This window comes from Typopeltis vanoorti, chromosome 19 (genome assembly GCF_054136105.1).
Source record: "Typopeltis vanoorti isolate ZY-2024b chromosome 19, IOZ_Tvanoo_1.0, whole genome shotgun sequence".
Classification (NCBI taxonomy): domain Eukaryota; kingdom Metazoa; phylum Arthropoda; class Arachnida; order Uropygi; family Thelyphonidae; genus Typopeltis; species Typopeltis vanoorti.
In genome coordinates, this window is record NC_143567.1 from 98457442 (window position 1) to 98475119 (window position 17678).

Sequence of the window (17678 nt, forward strand, 5' to 3'; positions counted from 1 at the left end):
AGTACAGTGTTGTTTAACTTAAATATTCACATAGTTTTGGGGTATTGGTAAAATTATTTGCTATTTAAAATAATAAATGCAAATTTTTATATTATTAGTGCATAAAACTTTCTTAAATATTATCCAGCTGAAATAGGTGGTTTGTACTAATTTTGTTATATAAAAATCTATCTAAAGTAATGTAATTTTTTTATATAATTTTTGAATTATTTCTTTGGGAATTAAGATTTTGGATTCCATGGTTTGCAGAAATTTTAACTCAAATATGTTTAATTTAAATGTAATCAAAAATTATAAGCATTATTGAGACTTTTCTAAAGGAGAATATTGTTACAGGAATAGAATGTGGTGGTTTCAGTTTAAACATGGAGTACAGACAAGAAAGGTGGAAGACTACTAATAATGATTGCAGAGGAATTAAATCAAACCAGAGTAGAAATCTTCAATAGTAGTAGTAGTAGTAGTAATAATACAGAATGGGTTTGGGGCTGTTTGGTGAGATAGAAGTTAACAGTACAAAATATACAGTTGGGTGCTGTTACAGACCAGGATCACCTGAAGAGTATTGTGAATTGCATTATATATAAATATTATGGATACAATTCATACTCTCATTATGCGTGATTTCACCTGTAGGGATATAGACTGGAGGGCAGATGCAAGATAAGGGGAAATTAATTTATAGAATTACTAAGGAATAACTATCTTAGCAGTACATGATGAGAGGGACATGTGGTACAAGAACATTGGATCAAGTAACAGTGTCTGAGAATCTGTCTGTAAATGAGTTGACTGTTATGCCTGTAATTGATGAAAGTGATTATACAGTTTTCACTTGGGAGGTGACTGTAAAGGCTTTGACTAGGATATTTTACGTATTAGGGGCATATGTGGAATTATAAGGTTGTAATATGGTGATTATAATAACCTGAGGCAACTTGAGGCAGTGCATGAGAATTAGTCAGAGGATTCCTAAAAGAAGCTATATTTGAGCACATCCCAGACTTAGCAGAATTAATTGCATGGGAGTTAAATGAATAAATAACTTTAAAGCAGGAACTGGAGAGGAAGGAGGGGGAAGGGGAATATTTGGGATCTGATATTGTGAGAAGTGTGCTGATGATGAGATTGTGGAGTGCTCTAAAGATCATGCAAAATCAGATTATGAAAAGAAGTTAGCTGAACAGACCAAAGGATGCCTAAAAGAATTTTATTGCAGTGTTGCCAGCCTGTTTGGCCAAGTGGTTATCTTATCCACTTTCCAACTTAACAGGCTGCAGGTTCATATCCTGCCATGGGTATTGATGTTTGTGATCATCTTTAGATGAATTTCATTGCCCAGTGTGAGACCACTACCTTGATGCTTATTGGAAGCTTGAAGTGGCTTGAAAAAGTTCAGTGATTGATCTCTAGAGTAGGGTTTCCAGACCATGTAAAAAATAATTAAAAACAAAAGAAAAAAAATTCCTTAGCCCTTTCTTCAGAAACCTTCCTTGGGTGGTAGTTACATAAAGAAGGAATGGCTATGGACCTTAGTGAATGCAGATGGTAGAAAGATGCACAGGAAATGATCGGGTTGTTAAGCAATCACTTTAGTAAGGTATACAGTGTGTGTGTTGTAAGGGAGAATTCTATTAAAGAATAGAGGTGGATGAGTTAGTCATTGGAGCTATTACAAGAGCTTCACTTATATGCAGCAGTTGGACTGGAGCATCTGCAGCCCATATATGATGGATCAGACATTGCCATTGGTGTTGAAGTAATGTTACAAAACAGGGTTGTTCAGCTTGAGTCGCAGTACATGCAAGATTCCTAATGAAGTGGAAGGAGAGAAATAATTCTATTATACAAGTGTAGCTAAGACTGATTGAGCAAATTAGGGACCAGCTAACTAATATCGCTGGTATGGTCATCAGGACATTAGAAAGGCTGATTAGGAATAGCATCCAGAGGTAGACAAGTGATATTCTCTATAGAGCACAACATGATTTTGTTAAAGGTAGGTCTTGCTTTATCAATCTGCTCATAGACAAAGGAGAGAAGATATGATAGAAAGGAGGGGGTGGGAATCTGATAGTATAGGCACAAATGGGATTATGGATTGTCTCAGAATCGTCCCCAGGAGCTGGCTTGGGATGTTTATAGTAAGCATGTGAGGTTCAGATTTTTTTCATGAAATGGGCTACCATTAGATATTGTAAGTGCATCTTTGGTAAAAGTGTTCAAAGGGAGATGATAGATATTTAAGTATGAGGTCTAAATGGGCCTCACTCAATGACTCCTTGGAGGTGCATTCAAAATATCTGATTAAATATCAGAGAAAATGTCAGATGAATTTTAATACAATTTTATCTAACATTCATGTAAAGTATATAGTGATTGAATCCTGTTTGTGACTCAATATATATTATTTTATAGGCTATGAGAGATTCACAATTCCATTCAGTTAAAAGTATATTCAGTGAAAAGAATGATGATCTATATGTTCTAATTGCCCAGGCATTATACAGTAAGTAAATACATTAAGTAATACTTTCTTTCAAACTAATTACAATTATATTTTGAAAAACAATTTTGAATAATTTCTGTTTGAATGCTGCTGTTTGTAATACAGAGAATTATGTGATATCCTGTCCTCTCAGTTGTTTGGTAACAGGTTGGTTATTACTGAGAATAACCTAATGTTAAAATCAAAAGCAAAATAAGCCAGTCTGGTGTGGATGCTTAGACATTGATTATCACTAATTTTGATGTTTAGTGGAGAAAGTCCAATGATAATAATTAACTAAATTTATCTAACTAATTAAATTATTAAGCCAATATTTTACCTTGGTCACCAAGTCATCTTCATGAGCACAAAGAAATATACTAAGCAGCCACATCAGTCAGAGAAAGCAAATAGAGATATTGTAAAAGGCAAGCTCCTACACTCCTACTGGTATCCTCTATGGGTGTGGTGATGGAATCTTGCTGAAGATCTCAAAATTATGGTTTCATAGATTTTTGGTAATATGATGCAGCATAATTGGTTTAGGTTTGGAGAATGTTGCAGATTCCAGAAATATTTTCTTGTTTTTATGTTTCTGTATAAGAGGGATTTTTATTCCACTGAATCCAGTGATCTATATCCATAGCATTATCTGCCACCCCAGAATGGCTGTAGTTCACATGATGGCTGTTCTTCCAGTTTGTCCAAACTGAGCAAGTTTGCAGTAGCAAGTGTTACTGTAGATACCAGGATGATCTAGATGATGGAGAGAATCTTTTGGTGAGAGAATAAGGGTAGCTAATTTTTGGTGTGGCCTGAAGGAGGTCTGTATGTAATATTTTTTAATTAGACAAAAATAGAGTGAAGCATCTGCAGTCCCCACCCCCATTATCACAATAATATCTGGCTAGACATAGCCAGCATTTTTTTAAAAAAATCTGTGAAGTCTCTGAGAAGAAATTTCTCTTGTGAAATTTGCCACATTTAAAAAGCTATGCCAAATTATACCATAATATACCAGAATATTATCATCATCAGAGTGGTAATGCTAGAGCTGTACTTGATTGCTCTTAATATGATCAAAAAATGTCCCTCTTACTCAGAGATTGATCTACATACTGTCTAATGAACACTGATCCCATCCAAGCACACACAAAAAAAGCTTTCAAAAATTATCAGACAATGTTGTATCCTGCCAGAATCTATCCGTAAACTTAAACCATATTATCTTATGCCTCCCTAGATATATGGATTGCCAAAAATACATAAATGGAACACACAGTTCACCCATAGTGGACAGTATTGGTTCCCTTACTTAAAGTGACCAACGCTTAGGCCAAGAGCTCTCTCATCCGCTTAGTGTATCTGCTGTCCAGCCAAAGGGCTGGACAGCAGATACACTAAGCACTCGGCCAACCAGCCGGGCTATATTATGTCATCTATTACTAATCTAATCACATTTTATTAACATTGTGGCAGCAAAGTTAGATAAGGGAAATGGCTATATCATGATATTGCTGGACTTTGCAAAGACATTTGACAGAATACTGCATGGAAAACTATTACAAAAGTTGGAACAGGTGGGAATGGATATGCAGCAGGTAGCATGGATTGGGGAAGGGGCTGACAGACACCAGAGGGTATGTGGTGGAGTGCAATCCAGGATAATGAGGGTGACTAGTGGAGTATCCCACGTTCCCTACTAGGGCCACTATTTAATTTGTATATCAATGCTATAGGGAAAGATTTAAGGAGGTTTAGTCAGTTGTTTGCTGATGATGCAACACTGCAAAGGTAGTAGTTAATAAAGGTGATGTAGATATTCTGCAGGATGATTTAAATAAATTGGCATTGTGGGAAAAGTATAACAATTGTCAATTTAATGCTACAAAATGTAAGGTTATGCACTTTGGGTTCAAAAGGTTACATGCTATGTATCACATGGATGATACTGGATTGCAGAAAATTGATGGGGTTAGGGACTTGGGGCTAATGGTGGACAAGAGTTGAAGTTCAGAGGGCACATTGCAAAAGTTGGTAAAATAACTCAAAAGATTACTTAGATGTTGAAAAACCTGCTAACAAATAAAGATAGAGAGGCTATGATTCAGCTGCATCTTGACTACTGTGCACAGATTTAGTTACGTGGGTTTTGTTATGTCGTTGTTTCCTCTCTATTTCTTAACTTATATACTTCTTTAACCTCTATTATCTTTTCTTGTGTGTAGCCTAATTTAATTCTACCTAGGGATATTTCCTTTTCAGATACTGGCAAATTTGTATTTATACTGTGCCAGCCAGTATCCTATAACAGGAATTTATTCAAGTTTAGAGAAATATTCCTAGATTCATTGGCATACACTCTAACACACACTTAAATAGATAGCGGTACTTTGCAGTCGTGACCAATGATCTATTACCTAAACATATATATCTAAAATTTCTCCCGCTGTGGTTCTAATTTCATAAGTGGTAATTTGATATCTCGAATTCAGGCATACAATAAAACAAGTTTATTGGAACTAAATGACAATTACAACTAAATTGAATCAAAATACTAAAACTTCTAAATCTCTAGCTAAGTTAAAATCTCATGCTAAGATAGTTAAGCAATTCTAAATTAATCAAATGCACTCAGATAGATCAAAATGTTAATCACATAAAACAAAAAAAAGCAATGACAATATTACACTAAATTGAAGATCCTCTCATGCATGCTATTCATAAAGACGTATTACACAACTTCACAACTTGTTGCTATCTCAGTTAAGGTTACTACTAAACAGAATACACTTATTACTTCAGTCACATACAATTAGATTCGTTCCTGACAATTCCTTGTCCAACAGAATTCGCTGTTTCAAAATACGAGATCTTATCAAAGTTCTCTAAGGATTGTCCACATAACTTAATCAAACACAAATTTCTATCTTCTATCACTTCTGTAACAAATAACAAAGATCTCTACATTACCCAGTTCTTTCCGAAGGTCTATTAACTACCACGTGTTGTTCTGGTCATCCTTGAATCGGCTATTTCTGCACCTGGCTTTTGGTTATGTCGTCTTTTCTACTGTTCCCGGACTTGAACTATTTTCTTCTGCGACTAAGGGCTATCTCCGCTCCTTTCCAATGGGACATCCAGCGACTGGCACGATTCTGCATAAGCTGATGATTCGCGTATGGCTCTGCATGGTATTTTCTTCAGCATAATCATAGACATCATAGAACCCTGGTTCGTCCTTTCTCCAACCACCGGTCATGAATCCTCGAGATGAAATCCGGAACAAAAGAGGCCTTGCAATATGGCGCGCATTGCCTTATATTCTGTGTTCTAGCGCCCTCTTTTTGCTGTATCCTTTTTTTTTTTCGCATGACCCTTAGTTTTAATGCCCTTAAGATGATCCTTAATCTCCCTATTGCTGTTAGGTGCTGTCTTCAAGGAAAGAGTGCTTACGTTATTTTCCGCGTACGCTGTAGGCTCTGGCGTTACGACCGATACGTGCATTTCAGATGCGACATTTGCACTGTTACTCATTACTGTCTGGCGATTTACGTTATTTTAGATATCTTAATAGGACACAAATTTAAGCCAATATTTCCTTTACATATAATCACTAATTTGACATAATTCTCTAGTTTAGTTTTCCGTTTTGACTACAAATATTTCTAACACATTACACATATTAATGCACATTCTCATATACAACAAACAAGGTCTTTCTTACTTTCTGTTGGTGTGCAGGTATTATCTTAAATTAGTTAAAATTTTCATGTTAGATTCTGAATGAACAACTTAGAAAATCCTCCATTCAGTATCTAACAGTTTCTTGGGAATCAGGAGGTGGTAGAGAGGATTCAGAGATTAGTGACTAAGCTAGTGACAGGTCTGTGGAATGCTCCCTATGAGAATAAGTTGAAAGTGTGTGGGTTGCAAAATTTAGTTTAGCCAGAAAAGAGGAGATATGATATAAAATGCTTAATATCTTAAAAGTTTCTAAGATTGACATAAAGGAAATTTTTCAGTATGTAACAAATAGAGAGGGAAGTAGAAGTCATCTATGGAAGATGTGTAAGAATGTGGTTAGTAAGGGTGTGTGGACTAGAATTTTTGCATGGAGAGTGGCGAATAAGTGGAATGGATTGCCAGAATTAATTTAGTGCCCTGACAGTGAATGAGTTTAAGGAGAGGTATGATAGGTTTTGTGTGTATAAACGTTAGTGAGTCTCTGGACTCGATTAAGATACCCCTATGATAATAATAATCTGAATTACAGCTGTTATGTGGTGGCATGCCATGGGTACAGATTGCTGAAACTAACTGGGGAAAGCCTCCCTCTTATATAGAAACAGATATAAATCCAACTGTTTCTGGAATATGCCACAGTGCTACAACATTTTCCAAACACAAACATCTTTGACTGTATTACATTACTAGGAATGTAGGAGATCCTCATTTTTTGACATTCAGCACAATTCTGTTACCACTCCCATGTAGGATGCCAGTTAGGACTGATGGAGCCTGCTTTTATAGCTAGTCTGTGTTTGCCTTCTTGCTAATGTGCTTTCTTGCACATACTTAGCATATCTTTGTGCCAATGAATATGCTTTAGTAACCAAGGTGAAATATTTGCTTATAATTTAATTAGCTAGTTAGTTATTATCTTTAGATGTGCCTTCTTCTCCACTTAATATCAATGTGAGTATTTTGCCATTATTTTGGAATTGAAGGAGGGGTGGTAAGGTAAGGTCACATGCTAGGTATCTTCCATGTGGCTGTTTATAATTCAACATTTTTTCAACTGAGGATCATCAGTCCATTGTGCTAACAAATTATAGGTTATTCCCATTTATGGTGACTTTTAAAAGCTAAATGCTTGGAGGTCTCTTTCTTATCTTAATGCATATGTCATCTTAGTTGAACATTGTAGAGCAGACTGACTAAGTCTAGCTGGAAAATATGGCAACCTTCATATAAATAAAACATCAAGATATTAATTGGATAACTAGTAATGTTTGTTAATAAATTTGTTTGTGATACCACATATGATGGTTATTTTACTGACCCACCAGAAATGAACTTATAAGGAATTCTTTGTCATTTTTGCAATTAAAGTTTTTAGTAATCCTCGTTCATTTCATCTTGAAATTTTAAAATTTAGAAAGATGGCTTGGAGTAGTGGTCTCATGGTGCCAGTTTATAACTGAAAGTTCTCAGAAAGATTTATGCAAACATGTTTGAGAAAAGGCTAAGATCAAACTGTATTTAGACCACATCAAGATATGGTTTTCCAAGGCCAGAATTTGCATTACAAAAATAGTTAAGAATCATGAGAATATACTTGTAATAAGAATCTCTAATTTAAGCTTGAAGATCTTGAAAAGGCATGTGATAAGGTACCAGCAAATAACTGTTTAAAACACCTAAAGATGTGTGATGTAAATGAAATCTCATACTGAACAGCATGTAGGTTATACTTAGTGGGAAATCATTGGAATTTCAGGATGTATAGAATTTTGTTTAATGTTAAAATCATGTGTAAAAGATTCAAATATGCCAGCCTAGTTTGTCAAGTAGATAGCATGCATTCTTTGTCTATCAAGCTGTGGAGTAGTTGGTCATTGCCCAGCATGAGACCACTGCCAAGCTTTTCAGAGGCCTAAATTGCTCAAAAAAAGTTAGTCTCTAGAGCAGTGGTTTTGGTTTATCTTGTCCTTAGCCCACTTGCATTCGTTGATTATATCACAGGTTTACAACCTTTTGTGGGTGGAATGAAAAAAAAAAAAAAGTAAATGGTATATGAAATCCATATAAAAATTTGGCAAACATTCAAAATTATAAGCAGTAACTCTGCTCTGGCTGGTTGGAATTAATTGAAATTTGTTATTTAGGATGTACACATAATTGACCTTTGAATACATTTAAACCTTTTTTATTGACGAATCATTTTTATTGAATAACTTTGAAGTTAAAGTTATTCTGATTGGTAATAATTCTATTCTGGCTAGATAGAATTTGAAAGTGGTATTTTGGAATCTTCATGGAGAGGAATTTCTCTACTGTGTTTCAAGTAAGATTTATGCAAGCCTACTTGAAAACAGATTGAGAGAAATTGTGGAAGGGAAACTTGGAAAAGAACAGGCTGGATTCAGCACAAATACACTTTATGACAAATAGCTAAGAAATCATGGGAATATGACAAGGATCTGTACTTCAGTTTTGTAGAGCTGAAAAAGACAAACAACAAGATGCCCAGAGAAAAGCTTTTAAACATTGCAATTATATAAGGTTAATGGAACATTATAGAGAGCATTATATAGTCTATATTTAAGTTCTAAGTCAGTAGTTAGACTAGAAGGAAATACAAGAAGATGGTTTGATGTAATATCAGAGGCAACTTAAGGATGCACATTATCTCTACTCTTATTTCATCTATATGGATAACATTATGAAATAAACTGGTATTAAACTTGATATTAGAATTGGCAATATCAAACTTAGCTCTTTGCCTTATGCAAATGATGTTGTACTCATCCAGTGCAATGCTGCAGGGTTCTCTCTAACTAATTGCATAGCAGCTGCAACAAATTTGGCATGAAAATCAGAAATAAAAAGATCAAAACTATAAAAGTAGGCAGGAGCATCAAAAACGTCAACTGCATTCTCAATGGAACAAGTAAAATATTTCAGCCATTTAGGAACAATTTTTATGAAGATTTTGTCATCTATTCCCAAATTAAATTTAGGAATAGACAACAGACAACTGATATAGTGGGAGGCCAGTTAAATAAATTTATATAGAATAATCAAGAAATTAGTCAAAACAGCATACAAAACGGTGTTCAAACCAATTTTAACTTATGGATCTGAGAGCTGAGTTAGAAACAAAGCACTTGATCAAAGATTAGAGACCACAGATACGAAAGTTTTAAGAAAAATTAGGGGATTGAACAGATGGCATCATTGGCAGAATCATATTAAAATGAAGATATTAGAAAAGAGCTTGACATTGTTAGCATTCAAGAATGCATGAGCAGAGATAATCTAAAGTAGTATGGCCACTTAAATAGAATGGGTGAGGAAAGGTTAGCAAAGCAGAATGTTGAAAAATCATGTTGAAAAATTGCGTGACTCAATCCATGGAAAATCATTTTATAAGAGACCCATAGGAAGACCAGTGGCTATATGGATTGATTCAGTCAGAAGTGTCTTAGAATCATAAATATTAAATTTGATAGTATTGGAGTGCTAATAAGCAATTTGGACTAATTTGGAGAAAAATTGTTGATAGGAGATTAATAATAATGTAAACTTAATCATGTAGTGGTGTCATAGTAACCTGAACATCCCTTGAGGATACATATCAGAAAATTGATGAAATCAGAAGGAAATCAAATTGATGAAATATCAGAAAAGAGAATGATGATGGAATCTTGATCAAAATAAGTGGCAAAATTCTCTTTCTATTTTCTCTCATGTGTTCAGTTCAAAAGATATTCATTGGAATTCATTATTAAAAATTATGGAATAACTATCATTTTATAGTAAAACTTCAGTTTAATACAAACCAAAATAATCACTCGACATTTTGACCTTCATATCAAGGTCGTCATCTGGAGTAAGACATATAAACAAGCTCCAATCTAAATGGTATGCTAAAGTCAGAGTAATTTCATCAACTGTTAAAACTGCTGGCCTGACTTCTGGTGGGAAAAAAAACTTAAAGCTAGAATCCTGTTATTATTATTATTATTATTTATTTGGTTACAAATCATTAAGAAAACGTGCTCTCACATAATTATTCATGTAAATTAGAACAAAACAGTATAGGTAGTGGCTAATAACAGCTGAAATTATTGCTTAGAAACGCAAATTTAAAAAAGCCTGTGAAATTTTGATCAAACCAGGTTTTTGTGTGATGTCAGGAACAGGTACTTTACCAATCAATTTGGTGTAAAGTGTTAATAGCGTGATCAGAGAGATCTGCTTCCAAATAGATAATGATAATAATAGGACTCTAGCTTTGATGTAGTAAGGTTTTTTACCACCAGAGGTCAGTCCAGTAGTTTTAATAAATAAGTTGATCAAATTACTGTGACTTTAGCATACCATGTAGATTGTAATGAACTTGTTTCTTTGCATATACGTGTATACTCCATATGACTTCGATATGAAGGTCAAAATGATGAGTGATTATTTTGGTTTATATTAAACTGAAGTTTTACTACCATATTTACTTGAACATAACTTGCACTTTTTTTCCCAAAAATTAAAGTTAAAAAATCATGGTGTAAGATATATGTGGAGATTTTCAGAAACTAAAGTTTTTCAGGAAGAAACTAAATTGATGTTTGATTAAAACCCAAATATTCATTATAATTTATAATTGCTCACATTATTTGTAAAATGAATGCATTTAAATTTTAATTATCAATGTTATTATTATTATTATTATTATTAAGAGAGTCCTCCAGGGAGTCAGGGACTCATCAAGGGAGGCCACACACTACACACACCAGCTATCATACTTATTCTTGAAATTACGAGATCAGCCACTCACCGCGACATTGCTTCTGTAATTGAATTAAAACAAACAGTTTCATTATTGCTTGTCCTTTTATCATTTTGGAATCATATGATCTTTGGATTTAAAACCAGCACTGAAACTTGAACATTTCTCCATATTTCAAGCAAAAATTACCAGTAATTTACAAGGCTTCAGATACGTTATAAACATTCCTTCACAAATGACTAATGAGAAGTGAGAGTGGAGCACAAAACAGACAGCAAAGGTAGGCCACTAGAAATAGCGCAGCTATGAAGATGTGCATATGATTGGTATGGTATTAACAAAAGATTGCATGACTCAACGACAAAGGCAAGCCAATGATTGTTGTGTTGAAATGCTTGATTCTCTTCAACCAAATTCCAAAATATTTGAAACTGCCATAACAACATTCACTATCTATTTCTTAAACTTTTTTTTTTTTTGTAAAGTAAAATCAGTGGTGCAAGATATACACGACGGCGAGTTATAAGACGGTAGTATTTCCAAAATTTTTAATAATGAAAGCTGATCACCTTGGACCATGAAGGAAAGGATATTCATTGGAAGACTAAAGTACATGTATATAAATTGATAGTTCGTCTGTTGTTACCTAAGGATGTGAATCGTGTGAAACCTGGCTATTTACAGTGCTGGTTGAGAATTTGATTTCATCTTTCAAAATGAAAATCCTTAGAAAAATATTTGGCCCAGTGAATGAGAATGGTCTCTGGAGGATCAGATACAACTATGAGTTATACCGACTCTATAAAGAACCTACAGTATCTAGTATAATCAAGTTTAAAAAGTTGCAGTGGGCAGGACATGTTTTTTGCATGGAAAATAAGTATTCTTAAGACTATAAATAGCAATGTTGATCATCTGGAGAAGTAAGATCTTGGACAGATCTTAAGGCTCGATTTGGGCTGTAGACCATAGGAAGAATAAGAAGGAAAAATTAGCTAAGTTAAAATTTAGGTTCAGTTGTGGTAATGACTGATTGTCACCATACAAGAATGCTCTCTTAAATGTCCTTTTACTAAATTCATAAGCAACTTATTACATTAGTTTTGTCCATTTGCTTGTTTCTTCTGCTCATTTGTTCATATGTAGATTATTTCTCAACTAACTGGACAGAATTTATCTAACTTGGGTATTTGGAATCCATACAATATTTGATAAAACATTTCAAAACTATACAGAGCTATCATCTAGTTCAGTGAGGGCGAACCTTTTTACCCAGGTGTGTCAAACTTTTTTTTTTTTTTTAAATATTGACGTTGATGTGCCACTTGCATACATACATTATAAATGTAACTACATAATCATAGATGGTGACTTATACATATCATATTAGGCTATTTATTTAATAGGACATTGATATAAAATCTATGAATTCATATTATACAATTAATTTAATAAACTGAAATTACAAACTTACATTACATTTAATGACTTTTCTGTTGCTGACTACTGGTAGAAAGTTCTTTCAATGAACAAACCTACCTTCGCCTTAACTGAGAGCGATCTTACACGATTTATCACAGTTTTTTCATCAGAATACCAATATTTTTCAACATCCAAGTGTCACCTGAAACCCTCAAGTGTATCAGTGCTGACACGTGTGTCATAGGTTCGCCATCACTGATCTAGTTGAATAGATGCTATGTATCCATTTAGTTTTGGTTACAGTTAGTTTTTATTAGAATAATAAAATTATTCAATTAATAAGTTACAAAATTCATTTATTTATTTATTTACTTATTTGTTTGTAATCTGTATGGACCAGGTTATAATGGAAAGGAATATGAAACCTGTTGTTAATAAAGAAAATATTAAGCTTTATTGTACATAGATTGTTATTTCTTATTATATAAGTCCTTTCCTAGCCAAATAAAATAATGCTGCAGTAAATTTGATATGAAAATCATTATTAATCATTCAGATATGACAAATGAAAGATATCAACCATATTACATCCTGTACTTCATACCCATGTTATTTCAACATTACTAAGCACTTTGCATCCCTAGTTTATGCATATCAACTAATAAGCAGGAAAGTAGAAGGAAAACTGAATTATCAGTTAGTTACCTAATTTAAAAAGTACAATTTAAGCTAGTCACACACAGTTTTTGTAATGTATAGACTATTAAATTTCGTCTTCATTCAAGATTTAGGTTACTTGTTTTGGTATCTAAAGGATTATATGGGGCAAGACCAGAAACTATGTTACAGTTGGTTGTAAATCAATTAAATTACATTTTTAATGTTATTTTATTGTCACAAGTTTACATATAACTGTCCTCCACATTGAGACATCATATCAATGCCAAGTTTTTGTTTCCCTCTTGTCAAAGTAGTGTGTTGCCAGTGTTTTGACCCAACGATTCTTGTCCATCTTCAACTTCTAACTATCATTGCTCTTGAATTCTTTGAACTGCTAAAAATCTCTTCATGTGGAGAAAAAAGATGGAACTCATTGGGTACAAGATTGGGGTGATGGATGTTGGAAGACTTCACAGTTGAATTGCTTAAGCAGTTGGCATGTTGGATTAGCAGTGTGGGATTCTACGTTGTGTATCAAAACAACTCCAAAGTTCAGGAAGCCTCATTTTTTGCTTTGAATAGACTGCTACTTTTTTCTTTTTTTTTTTTTTTTGTCTCACAGTAACATCTGCATTGTTTTTCCTTAAGGCATATATAATTTATAATATATAATATATAATATAAAACATTATAAAACACAGTACAAATGCTCTTGGGAGAAAGTACCTGCTTGAATTTCTTTGCTTTTGGAGATTCACCATTGTATTGATTACTGCTTACCCTTGAACCACAATGTACCAGGAGATGAAGCCTGAAAAATTCAGGCTTCATCTCCTGGTACATCATGGTTCAAACTTCATCACCTTTGCTATGATACCATTCTAAAAAGTTCAGTGCTGCCACCATACATTCCATTTTGTGATCATCAGTGAGCATTTCTGGCACTCTTGCACAGAATTTGTGATACTATTAAGCAATTCCATTATGATGTCATGTAGTAAAGAATGAGAAATGTGTACTCAACTCAGAAATGTGAATCTTCTTATTCGATCAAGCAGATTAACAGGCAGCAAGTTCATTCTTATCATGTATGTTCATTCCCCTTCCACTGAATATCCCACACTACCTTCTCATCATTCCCTCATTCATGGCATTTGTGCCATACACTTCATTAACTAGCATATAAATTTCAACCAGGCAAACATTTTTGGATGATCCTTAGTAATCTGTAACCATATCACAGATTACTAGGATTTTCAACTTTCCTACTCATTTTACAACATGATAATGAACTTGTAAATACAGACTGATAACTGACAGTGTTAAATTGTGAATGAAACTATGTTGTGTAATTTATTTTTTTTCATTCACATTTAACATTGCTTATTATGTATTAATCATGATTTTATAAAAAATTATTTATTATTCCTTAATTTAGGATTACTATTTAAATATTTATTCTAAATTTAACCTACTATTAATTTATTAAGCAATAATATGTGCAGAATTTATAATAACTAAAATATATATATGATGTAACGAAAAGTATTATTATAATTAATTCTATACGCAATGAAAAAGCTGATTAAATAGCTCAAATATTCTGTTTATTCTTATTTGTGAAAATTTAACGTTATGTAATCGCTCATGTAGTAGTAGAGCATTGTATTACATTAGCGAAATGTTTGCGTTCATTTGTTGTCATGGAGACGCATGAAATAAACAAGCACGAGTCGAATAGAGCGTGACCTTCGGACTAAAAGGAAAAAAAAGATATAATATAAGATCTTTAATTAGAGAGGAGAGAGGAAGTTTTGCAGAGTGGGAAGGAGGATAGGATACAAGCAAAGGAAGTGGAAGAAAATTATAAGTTCTCTAGGGCAGAAATTCATGAGAATAGTGTTTAGAAGTGAGTTTAGAGTGAATCATATACTTAGCTGTAAGTGAAGTCAGCTGTGTTGTAAAGGAAGATTAATGCCGTAACCGGATAAATAAAGAACTGGACATTCAGTGCAAAAATTCTGATTAGTTCCAGTTAGTCTAGGATTACGTCTTAATTCTATGTTGCCCTGAGAAGAATCATATTGAAATTAACTAGTTTGAGAAAAGTAAACAAGGAAAGATATCAGTGCCTTATTGATGTATTTTTTTGAGTAGTGAAGCTCAATTAACAATAGTTCAGTTAAATCGTTGGAGAATTTTATTTAATGTGCTCTGCTAACGTAAATAAGTTAATTCATAAGTGTGCTCACAATTAATTGATGTATTGAAGATTGTATCTGGTAAGAGTAGTCATATTTGTTTGTTTATTCTAACATTAACATATCTTCGAAGTTCAAAGTCCAAAATAAGATTGCTTGGAATGTTGTCTACCTTGATTAGTGCTTCCTGTGAATTTAAACATTAAGTACAGCTCATGGATATGTGGAGACTGATTAAATAAGAAGTTTCGTTTTATTAACTTGAGTTAAGAAAGCTTGTGATTTTGAAGCTGTGAATTGTATGTGAAAGTTTAGAACATTGAATTGGCATGAGTGACTTAGCAAGATGTATTAAGTTAATTGTATTGTTTCATTTTAAAGTAGAATTCTTGTATTTGTTATATATATCATATATTAAATGTTTTATTTTGTTAATCTAAATATTGTGTTTGCCTGAATTCCTTTTTTATTGCACCGTTCATAAATATTCAAATCTTGCAGGAACCCCAAGTGGAATAGTAAATAATTCGGCCTAAATAAATGAGGAGACTGCTAACTTAATTAAGAATTGATCCTACTATTTTATATAGACTAATCTAAAAATAGGGTGGCGCAGTATAATTATAAATTTCCCTACTTTTGGATCGGTGATCAATTTGCAATTAGTTGTTATATTGATAAGAGTGACTTGAACCAAGATGGCGGATTTAGAACATAACATGAAAATAGAACGTCACGACAACAGTATGCTTCTCACATACTTATTGACTTCTGCAGTGTCATTGCCAGGTACATTCTCATTCCTTCCACTTGCTGGTATGCAATATTGGAATGTAGTGTAGTTTCTGGATGTACCTCATACTTTCATTCTTTCCTACTCCTTCCCATATCACATTTCCCTTGAGGTTTATATTTAATTATTTCTTTGGTAGTCTTTAATGTTTCATTCCTTGTATGTTTTTTTGAATCCTTAAACAACAGATAATGGAATAGGTAAGCCTGACATCGTGAATAAAATAAATACACACATGCTCAAATTTGGTCACCCAGTTTTCATTGTGGTGCAGAAACACTATAGTGGGTCCAAAGACAAATGATGAAAATGATATTAGGACTCTGTTGTTGTCGGTTATGAACAGCATTTGTGGGAATGTGGATTACAGAGGTTGGTGGATAGGAGGAAATATGATAGAGACCTTCAAATTAAGGGATTCTATCAGATTAATACTGAAGGAATTATAAAAAGAGTAGATGTTAAAATGGGAAGAACAATAAGTCATCCCTGGAAGTTGTATAAAGATGTGGTGAAGAAGGTGGAAGTTATTTTCCACTTGGGTAGACTATAATAAATTTAGTTTAATCCTTTATCCAAGTGTATGCAAACAAAGTTTGCACCTGAAGTATCTTCAGGACTGAGGCAACTCGTAGTAAAGGTGGACCAAGCTCTCATCACGCCTTGTCTCAGTATCCCATAATGCAAAGCACATCTCCTTGCGGACATGTATAATGCTATGCATTAAGGGAAGGGCCACTACCCAGAGTGGTTTCGACCTTTATTGAGGTCTCGTCAGTGGGAGGTAGACCAAGAAGTGGTGATACTAAGGCAGAAGCAATGAAGAGGTCATATTTACTTATACAAGTTGGCCAAAGGTTTTAGAGAAAGATGTTGGAAGTTTATTTTCCACTTGGTTAGACTATAATAAATTTAGTGTAATCCTTTACCCAAGTGTAGGCAAACAAAGTTTGTGCCTGAAGTGTCTTCAGGACTGAGGCAACTCATAGTAAAGGTGGGCCAAGCTCTCATCAATCCTTGTCTCAGTATCTCCCATAATGCAAAGCGCATCTCCTTGTGGACATGTATAATGCTATGCATTAAGGGAAGGACCACTACCCAGACCGGTTTCGACCTTTATTGAGGTCTCTCGTCAGTCAGTGGGAGGTAGACCCAGAAGTGGTGATACTAAGGCAGAAGCAATGGAGAGGTCATATTTACTTATATCAGTCCTGAAGATACTTTAGGTGCAAACTTCGTTTGCCTACACTTGGGTAAAGGATTAAACTAAATTTATTATAGTCTAACCAAGTGGAAAATAAACTTCCAACATCTTTTTCTAAATCCAGAGTAAATTAATAATAAGATGGTACTGTAAAATCGTGTATAAAAGGATTTTTATACAAAAATACCTTATATATACCAATTTTACTGGTAAACAAAATTCACTAAAAATACTTGTGGGTTAATAGAGAAATTTTCATATTTTTTAATTTGGAAATAATATTTTTTGTATATTACTGAATATTGTCACCTCAAAGAGTTTTTGTAAAAGAACAAAGGAATATAAGTGTAAGATAAATTGTCTAAAGAAACCTCTTAGTCACCAGTAATTCTAGGCAG

At 33.6% G+C, this 17678-nt stretch overlaps 1 protein-coding gene across 2 annotated transcripts in view; it reads left to right on the forward strand.

The window, feature by feature from the left end:
* Positions 1–17678, forward strand: part of LOC150096384 (non-homologous end-joining factor 1-like) — a 128151-nt gene that overhangs the window by 83083 nt on the left and 27390 nt on the right. For both annotated transcript variants that reach the window (XM_090409201.1, XM_090409200.1), the window contains exon 6: positions 2419–2509. In XM_090409201.1, the coding sequence (XP_090265327.1) occupies positions 2419–2509 (91 nt within the window). The remainder of the gene's footprint in view (positions 1–2418; positions 2510–17678) is intronic.